We start from the raw sequence: 9659 nt of genomic DNA on the forward strand, positions 1-9659 counted from the left end.
GCGTGCCATCCGACGACTCTGTATGCTGTATGGCTGCCATAACGGTGTCCCAGGAGTGTTCTCTGGGACATTGAACTACATGTCAGCTCGATGATGTTGCACAGGTTGTGGTGATACTGTATTAACACGCTATTGAACTCGTCACCCGGACCCGGAGTGGAAATTAGCCATTCAAATGTATGCTAATCATGCTCGACATTCATTCCCGACCGATCGACTGACGTGTGGGGCTTTGTTAGAGATGCAAGGTGCGCCGGTATGGTGGCGTTGCGTGTTCTGTACGTGCCTGGAGAAATTTATAACGGTTGCTCCCAGCGGGACGCGGCGATGAGTCAAATCAACTTCTGTGCAAATTGTGTGTGTTTTCCCCCCGAGGCAAATCAGCCCGGATATCGGTACAAGGTTTTCAAGGTTGATGAGCAATGATAGGACAAGCGAATATGCGTTTGTTGAGGTTGGGTTTTGCCTATTCAATTAATGATGTGATACCTTGGAAATGCGTATCCATGAGTAGGAGTTTTTGCATAAAGTTGGGACTTTTGGGTTTTCATTTTCATTTCGATCAGCTTCGGGCTCTACTTTTCTCAATTCTTATTGTTTAAATCTTGCATTCGAACGCGATTTAATTAAGGGCACTTGTAAACAATTTAGAACTTTCCCTTTTTTCTGTCTCTCTCTCCCACTTGCGGGGAGAGCCGCTCGATGTCACTTTCAATTTAAATGCACTGGAACGGCGGAGACAGAGCTGCTGCTGGGTGGCGTTAGGTATGCATTAACTGCACATACCAAATGAAAACACCTTCACGCGACTCTGTACAAATGAAACTTTATAATTACCCCGTGCGCGCTTCGTTCCGTTTGACTTCTTCCAACCGGTTGGTTGGTGCGGGCTATCGCGTGGTGTGTGTATTTTCAAAAGAAATAAACACAACGATCGCAAAGACGACGGTGCGCGCGCGACACAACGACGACGGTGATATGCCATTTCTACTTGGACGACCTACCTAGTACCTAGTAGGCCCACCCCGGCGACTCAACTCCTTACCGATTAGAAAAGAGGTGCGGCAAGGAAAACGCCATTCTAAAACATTCCTTTCCATTGGAGTTGGCTGCCTGCCTTTGCGCGTTCTGTTTGTGTAGGTACGTTAGTCGCCTCAGTGTGTGATGTGTTGGGGGCGCGACACATTCGGTGCGTGGTGGCGCTATGACTTGGACGTTGTGTGGTATGATTTTCAACCAACATCAGAGGAGTCATTCCCCACTTCTAGATCAGGCCCACCGGCGTTTAGTTCTCGCGGGCGGGAGGCTATTTTTATCGTCGGTAAAGGCTGTGCTGCTGCTTTGAGAATTTTCGTGGGACGTGTTTGGAGTTTGGAGTTGGAAACGAATTTATGATCCGCACGGAGGTTTTCCTTTCGTCTGGACCTTTGCACGTGAGAGCGCCTAGATGAACGATCGTGAGCTGAAGTGACGTTTATGTTACGGCTGTCCCGTTTCGTATGTCATTTTTATAGCGCCATAAAGCGTTGGTGCGATCATGTGGAGGGATCCACACGAAACCCGGGGACCGGGGACAGATAACAGGCAGTTCCATAGAACGTGTTCTTAAAATATAACTTTATAACGTTTGGCAGCGTATTAAATAGACACATTTTTGAAAAGGAAATCTCCCCGAAAATCGAACTCCAAAAGATATGTCGTAAGATCTCCTCCGAAAAAACAAACTGAACGTTCAGACAATAAGCGCAAGCGACCTCGCCAAAGCCCGCGCCAACTCCTTAAAACAGATGCTAATCTCACGGTGGTGGTGTTTTGGGTTGGAGCATTGCATGGGTGAGCAAATTAGGAGAAGCTACATTTCAGAAATGGTCAGCAGGCACCGGTCGAAAATTGGTACCAAACACTCTCGTCTCGTGCGTGCGCGTCGTCGTCGGAGTTACGAAAACACGCTCGCTAACTCGACACTAACCTAATTAGGGGCGGTTGTGGCGGCAAACGCAAACGCAAACTGTCACCTCCGTTTGCTTTTGCAAAACAGAAATCATATTTTCGGGGTCGATTGGTCAGCAGCTCTAGCGACGACCGTATTTGGTTTTGGAGGAGAAAGAACCGATTAGCATCTCTCCACTCTCTGTGGAGCTCTGGGTTTTCGTGATGGAGCAAAGTGGCGGCTGTGGATAAAATGGTAATGTCCACTTGTCTTCAAGTTGGTGTTGTGTTTTTGGTGAAATTTACAAGATCGTAGGAAGAGTGCGTCGAACGATCGATGTATCCTTTTGCTCGCTTTTGCCGAAAATAGAGCCGCCAGCTCTAGCGCTATAGTGACGGTACGTTGATCTTTCCGTTGCATCTTGTTGGCGCCTGCCTTCACTGCCTTGGCGATTTAAAAGGTTGAACGACAACTCCGACAACCGTTTGTTGCTATTTCGGTTTGTGGCGGTGCGATTGTGCGAAGAATTAGATATGCACCGAGCATTCCACCTCAACCTGAAATGCCATTTCTATTCGTTTCGTTCTGATTTTGAGGGTGAATTTTCGCGTACGCGGCGTGAGTCATGCTACATGTGTGGAATTAGTTGTTCTCGATTTTTCCCGTTGTGTAACCTCCCCTCGAAAAGAAGGGGCTAGCCCGCATAGCAGCAATTAGGTAGAACAATTGCAAAGGCAAAAAGAGAACGCACTTTTTTATTATTGGTTGCTTCTTGCAAAGAGTAAGGCCTTCTTAAAAGCCGCTAAAAGGCTGTTATTACGCAAATCATACACACACGCCGCCTCGCCACGGGATGGGAAAACGGACTCTCCGAGGACTTGAGCTTGCCTTTGTTAGAAATGGCGGGCGAAAAAAGCCGCATTTTTCGCCTCATTTTGCTGTGTGGGGTCGAGCACTCCCCTTTCATGGGGATGATGGGGGCTTTCGTGCTCGATCGGTCAAATCTCTGAAGATGAGTCGCCACTTTGCGGCGCTTAAATGGCTGTATAATTGTCGATCAAATCGCCATTTAACGCCACACGTCAAGTCGACGGTGGATGCCCCTGACAACCATATTGTTCAACCTCAAAGTCACCCCGTTTCGGATAAAAGGGGGGAGAACCGGCGATAGTTCACTGCGAAGCTATTCGAAGCTTTCGTGCTTGGAGACATGAGGACCAGAGGGAGTAAAAATGGTAAATAATAATAAGCCTTTGCCGTATAACGAATGATCGCTGGCGCAGATTCTTTGGTGGTTCGTCCTCGGGCAGGTCGTCCTTCTTGGCGGGCAACCGCTCTCGGGGCAGCCAATTGTCGTGTGGGTAGCGGACAATTTTTGCAGCATTTTTCGGAAAAAAATACGTAAATGTGTAACTCCCACACGCACCAGTTCCAGTCGGTTTGGTCGATTACCTTCGACAGCGACACACAGAGAGAGAGAGGACGTTTCTCCTTGACTGGTTAAATTGCGCTGAAATTCAGAATCTTCTCAGCGCTTATAAATATTCTAGCAAATGCGGACAATTAGGTGCTGCGGCGGCTGCTTTTTTCTGTCGGTCTTTAATGCTGATGGAATGATGAATTACGAGACAATGTGTTCAGTATGAAGCTGGTGGGGTCTTCCTTTCGTCGAGGTCGTTCATGTAAAGGTGAGCCGGCGCGCCAAACCAGTACCAAAAGAAGTCGAAACAAACGAACCGGCGGCCCCGATTAAACGGTTCAAATTATTCACTAATAACTGACCGATTGATTGGCCGACAGCAGCGGCCGATTGCGTCATTGCGGTTGCTTTATTGTGAGCACGTGTGTGTACCTTTCCCCGCTGGTAGACAGCAATAGTTTCCTTTCTTTGGGTGGAATTACTTTGCATCGTGTGTGAGTGAAAGAGGATGGCACAATGTGAAAGGCTTTCGGCGAGGTCAAAGATGGAGCGGAAGTAGCAAAAGATGATGTGCTGTGTTGTGCGTAGAGAGTAGGAAGTCCACCGTCTGCTCCAACAATCCATCTTACTGTCAAGCCATTGTTTGTTTCGCATACAACAGAAAGAAGATTGAAGAAGCAAGTAACGATGAGCATCTCATCTTGTTTTGTGTCCCATCTTCTCGTTTCTTTACCTTCTTCCGAACGCTGGCAATAGCTCAAAATTAATGAATCATTTTCGCGGCATTGACCTTGAAGCCGTTAGCGTTTCCCCCTCGATGCTTTGCCACTTTAGGCTGATGAGCGGCGGGGTGGAACATTGGGAGAGGGAAGCTTGGATGAACCGGAGAAAATGGAAATGAAGCGTGGCTGAGGGCTGGGGGGGGGAGGTGAGAGCGGGAGCTCAAATGGAATAATTGAGTTTGAGGTTATCGTAATATTTACCTACCCGAAGCAGCGCTAAGTGCCTTATGGGCATTTGTGTTGGTTAGCTTTAAACGCTGCTGCTTAAGTATATTCGGCTTTACAATGCTGGCAGAGTGGGGTTGAAAATCTTAGCTTTAAAGATATTTGTGCAATGTTTATTCAAATTTGAAGAAACCGAACCTTTTTAGCTGTTTTAAGGTCAAAAAATCTCTAAAAACGATCACATTGTCAAGTAGTTTGCATACTTCTAGGCGGATTGTGATTATAGCAAAACAAAAACCTAAACCAATCAAACGAATTGAGATAGTTTGCAACTAAATGCGATCATTTAAAGCAAAAAAATGGAAATCTCTCTTTATGCCCCAAAACGTTACCGTAATCGAGAGTGAACGAGTGTGTAGAGGTGCCGATCCTCTTACCCGAACCTCAACAACAACCTACGAATGATCGCAATGAAACATATAGACAAATAATCAAACGATTTTCATTCGCGCGCTGAATGTGTTGAAAATTGCTCTTAATTTTCCGGGCAGGGAAACCCATGTTTTCGCTCTCCTTTGCCTTGCCGCACACACTCCAATTTCGCAGCAAAAAAGAAGTAAGCATCGAAAATATCATTCTGTGCCTGATGTTTCTCCCTCCGTATTCTCCTTGCGCTTCTTCACCTTGGCACTATTAAATTTTGTAAAAAAAAAACTGCTTTCGCAATACTGTACCATGCCCCATGTTTTGCCCATTTTCTCAGCAATTGCAACCGTTTATGCTACCCCTTTGCCGCCCGATTTAAAGCCAATGGGGATGGATAGTGGTGGTCGAGGTGGAAAACGAAAGGACGAAAAGGGGCAGTTGGGCATGGGTGTGTGCTCTGCTGCAATTTGCTTTCATTGCTATGCTGCGGACATAGTTGTGAGTACACGGCGCAAAGGCTCATCATCATTCCGTTCCTGGCTGCCGGCTGGCTGTGTGTGTGTGTGTGACGCGATTCCGTTTTAATGGTCAGTCACGGTCGAGCCTCATCGGTTCTGTGGAGAGTATCGTTCGCTCGCTCGTTTTCGATCCCGTTAGCTTCAGAACAGAACAGAACAGAAAAAAACATGCTATAATGTTGTAGGCTTGCGCGCAGCACTGCTTTTCACCCTCCGGCTCCCCTCGCCAGTGCAAGGTCAATGTACGCTTTACTGCGCCACCCGAGAACGCCACCAAGAACGGCGGCGAATGTCGATCGATGTGTGGTGGCGGTACTGATTTTATGCTAAATTGCGGCTCTCCCCGCAGCGTGCGTGTCCGCGGTACAAATGAAAGTGTAGCGCGCTGGGTGGAATAAGGAAGAGAACGAACCTGTTACTGCCGCCTGCGAGAACAACTACCGTTTTAGGGTGCTCACAGCTCCCTGTCGGTGGAGGAGACGTGGCCTTGGGCTGGCAGGGATATAGAGTGCACCGCCGGTGTGCACGACGACGACGCATTGCATAATTATGCTGTAAAGAGTGCGAGCGGTAGCGGGGAACCACTATTAACTCATCGATGCGATCGGAAGAATGTCGTTTTTCGTTTTTATCATCACAATTAGGAGCGATTTTAGCCCCAGCAAGCCGTAGAGGAGGAGAAGGCCGTTGTACAGTTAGGCTGACGTGTTTATGTTCCATCACACCAGAGGCGAGCATAACAGTTAAATTCTTTTCAATAACGATTCTAAGAGTGCGGCGTAAGAATGCGTGTGGTGCGTACTACTGGGCAAGCAAAGGGAGGTGAGAGGTGATGGTACTAAAATAAATGATTAAAAATAGAAGCCGGTGCAATAGTAGTTGGTACACAGGGTGCAGCGGCGGAGTTGCACTCTGAATCATGCACAATTATCGGATGGTCTTACGGATGAGTAATTGAATGCACACGCCGCTCGCCACCAGGCCGCCGGCAGGTTCAATTACGCCAATAAACCCAACACAAACTTGGGCACGGAGTGCTAATCCTTATTACCGCCTAACTGGCATCATCGTCCATCGGGGGGGGGGGGGGGGGGGGGGAGACGATCGTTCCGCTGTGTTATGTAAACTCCGCTTGGAAGGGCTGAGCTGGTTTGCATTTTATAGTAAACGATCGATTGGTGGTAGGATGTGGACGTGTTTTTTCTTCTAAAATGCATTAATAATTGTTTCCTTTAGGCGGGCTGCAGCACACGCGGGGACATCCGGTCGCGATTAAGTTGCATCAGTTTGACGTTACGTCTTTTTGTCGCTGAACGCGCGAATATCATTAGCGCAATTTCAGCCGTATTTGCATGCTTTTCTCGATCGTTCAAAACGGGTTTAATTGAAGTGTTTTTTTTGTTGTTGCTTTTTATGGGAAATTAAATATGGAAGCTGGATGCAATTGCTTGTCCTGTGTGGTATTAAATCTTACTTTGTAGATAGTTTTCTTTTTGTAACGATTTGAAGACGCAAAACAGGCTCGTTTAGGTAGCAATCATAAAGGGCTGCTATATGCCCCTAAAGTTATGCAATACACTTAACAAAACTATACGAATAAGGTGTCCGTTCGATGTGACAAATAATTATTTGTCTCTATTGGGTGATTTAATCCTCAATTTGTTTTACTTACTGACCAACCAACGTATGCGCATGTGTCACTTGCTGGCGATCTTTAGCTCTCGCTCTCGATCAATAAAAATCACAAGGAAAAGGCTCGTTCGCTTCCTGCAGTGTGCCCGTGCGCCTGGAAGAGTGCGCCTTGCTGCACACTTGCTAAAGTGTCCAAACACAGCGGCAATAATATAGCTTTCACCGTTTCGCAAATAAAACACAACCTCCTACCGCCGACACACGCTCCTCAAGATCAACTGGTTGCGCACACCGCCGTCCCCTAGTCCCGCGGGTAAGCGACGGATTGCATTGGTTCTATAATTATAATATGGAGCAAAGCGAAATGGAAGCGCGGCAAAAAAATGGGTTTGCAATTGAAATAGATAGAAAAAAAAGAGAGTCAGCGTAAGGGGCAAAACAGAAAAACGATCACTCAATAGTAGCGAACGGCACAAACAGCAGCAGCAGCAGCCCTGCTGTGTGAGGTGGTTGAGTGGGATTTCAATCGCGATATCACATTTAAGCTGCCGGTAGCTGTCAAGTGCAGTTTACCGCGGGCTGCCGGGTTGGGTGCAGGTGTGTTTCATCCCCCCTGGAGGGGAGCCCCCGAAGTACAGCGATTGACGACCGGTCAAATGGTGTCAGCTCAAGTACACACTACGCAAGCGCACACCTTTTAATGGTGGTCGGTAATGGACGGGGAAGGTTTTGGGGTTGCGTTGTGACCGAGCACGATAATTTCGTTCGGTCGGACAAGACACGCTTTGACCCCAAAAATCGACGCCGTTAGGGTGATGATGACGCGCTTGGTGTCTTAAATAAAGGTTTCTCAGGTCGAGAGAGGATGCCTCCAATGATCCATTTAATAGCTGGCAAAAGTGTTAATGATAGAGCGAGGTTTGATTGTGTCTGCTGCTGATTTTGGGTCTCCATTTGCTTGTGCGCCCCTTAAATTGGATGCGTTTTTGGTGCAAAAGTTGGGTGAAATCGATCTGACATTGAGATGGCGTGCGCGCGTGAGCCCATCAATCTCTCGGGTACAAAACGAACCTATTTCCAATCGCTTTATTCACAGTTGCAACTCTCTAATTGCTCTATTTTTTTTTCTTACTCTCATTTTCCGTCCGCAGTACGGCCTTCGGCAACTCGATCTGTCCTTGCTGTCGCAGCTGTGGGCGCTGAACGAATCCATTCAAGAGTTCCGCACGATGCTGCAGGAGCAGGAAACGCTTTCGCCGCCCTCGCCGTCACCGTCCAACTCGGACGCGAACTCCGTGTCATCGGATGACGATCTCGACGAGGACGACTCGTCCACCACGAACAACAGCACCAATCGGCTGCTGCAGCAGCATCAGCAGCAACAGCAGCAGCAGCACCACCTGCTACTGTCATCAGCCCATCATCAGCTCCAGTCGTCCACGAACAGTATTGTCGGTGCGGCGGGGAGTGGTGGTAGTAGCGGCGGCGGCGGCGGTAACCTAACGCCCGGCGGCGGTCCTAATCCGAACGAATCGGGCAGCTCATCCTCGACCACCCTCTCGTCGTCTGCGTCGTCCCGCATGAGAGCGCCACCACCACCGCCTCCGAACAGAAAGGCACCGTCCCGGCCCGTCTAGAGAGGGACTGGACCCCTGGACTAGAGTTGAACTTCAACGTTAAAACCGCTAAACAGAAAAAGTCAGTGATCGTTGCCAATTAGTGTGTGCGTGTGCCGGTGCCGGTGAAACTAGATTAATCGGGTTGCGCGGATCGGAGTATGGAACCTGGAGGGAGGGATGATTTCACGACGACTGTGAGAGCAGGTCGGGGTGCGGGAGCTGTAAAGTAGAGGGCAGGCGGCAGGTACAGGAACGGCAGGAGCTAGCGCGCTAGGCGATCTAAATACCAAAAGAGTCACGTTAAAAGAATTAAATCTTAAGCTGATGAAGAAGACTATAGTGGAGAAGGGGGACAGAGAACGAAGGCGACGAACCCCCCCCGCGCATTCGGAGGAAAAGGGGAAACATATGAGCAGAATCCGCGTTTGTCAAGCAAAGCTACCTTACGAGTATTTTACTCTCTACAATACAATTTTCACAATTACGTTGTTCTTTTTTGGCAAAAACCCAATCGTTCAATTCACTCGCGTGCGCGCATACTGTCTTAAGAGCCATTTGGAGGTTGGTTAGTAGCAAATATGCATGCTATCGAGTTGGTTTCGAAGGTGGGAAGGACGACTAGGGTGCGACGTGAAGGTTTGTGTTAGGAGGGAAAGAACCATCAAACGGTTCGTCCCGCATGATGGTGTATGTGAAGTGTTACGAACAGAGAAATTCTATAGAACAAACCCCAACAGGCAGGCAAGGCAAAAAAAGGGAAAGCGGGGGCACACGAGCCTCTCCGTCACCCCTGTATATACTAATGTGCGACTAAATAATATGTTCCCAAGCGTAGCGTTTAAATGAAAATGATGAAATAAAATATGGAATTCAAATGAACAAGGCAGTTTTTTCTTATTATATTTTAATGAAAAACACATTTAAAATGTACAACTGACTTAAATTGTAACATAAAATGCGTTAATGTGAACTCGTTACGCATAGAAGCAGTCTAAAATGAAGTCTAAAATAACAGAACGGAAGAAACGGGACTGCTCAAAAGTTAACATCAAATTGCATACATTTAGGGGCACCTGTGCGCCTGAAAGTATGCAATGTGGTGTAGAAGGAATGTGACTTTCCGACAAACATTCCGACAAACGCTCAAGGCGCTTGTAGACGACGGCG

At 47.7% G+C, this 9659-nt stretch overlaps 1 protein-coding gene across 1 annotated transcript in view; it reads left to right on the plus strand.

Moving 5' to 3' along the window:
* Window positions 1–9232, plus strand: part of LOC120958034 (hormone receptor 4-like) — a 47990-nt gene extending 38758 nt beyond the window's left edge. Inside the window, exon 4 of the mRNA XM_049609834.1 lies at window positions 8025–9232. Coding sequence (XP_049465791.1) covers window positions 8025–8510 — 486 coding nt within the window. The 3' untranslated portion in view covers window positions 8511–9232. The remainder of the gene's footprint in view (window positions 1–8024) is intronic.
* The last annotated feature ends 427 nt before the right edge of the window (window positions 9233–9659 follow it).

The sequence above is a fragment of the Anopheles coluzzii genome, chromosome 3, assembly GCF_943734685.1.
Source record: "Anopheles coluzzii chromosome 3, AcolN3, whole genome shotgun sequence".
NCBI lineage: Eukaryota > Metazoa > Arthropoda > Insecta > Diptera > Culicidae > Anopheles > Anopheles coluzzii.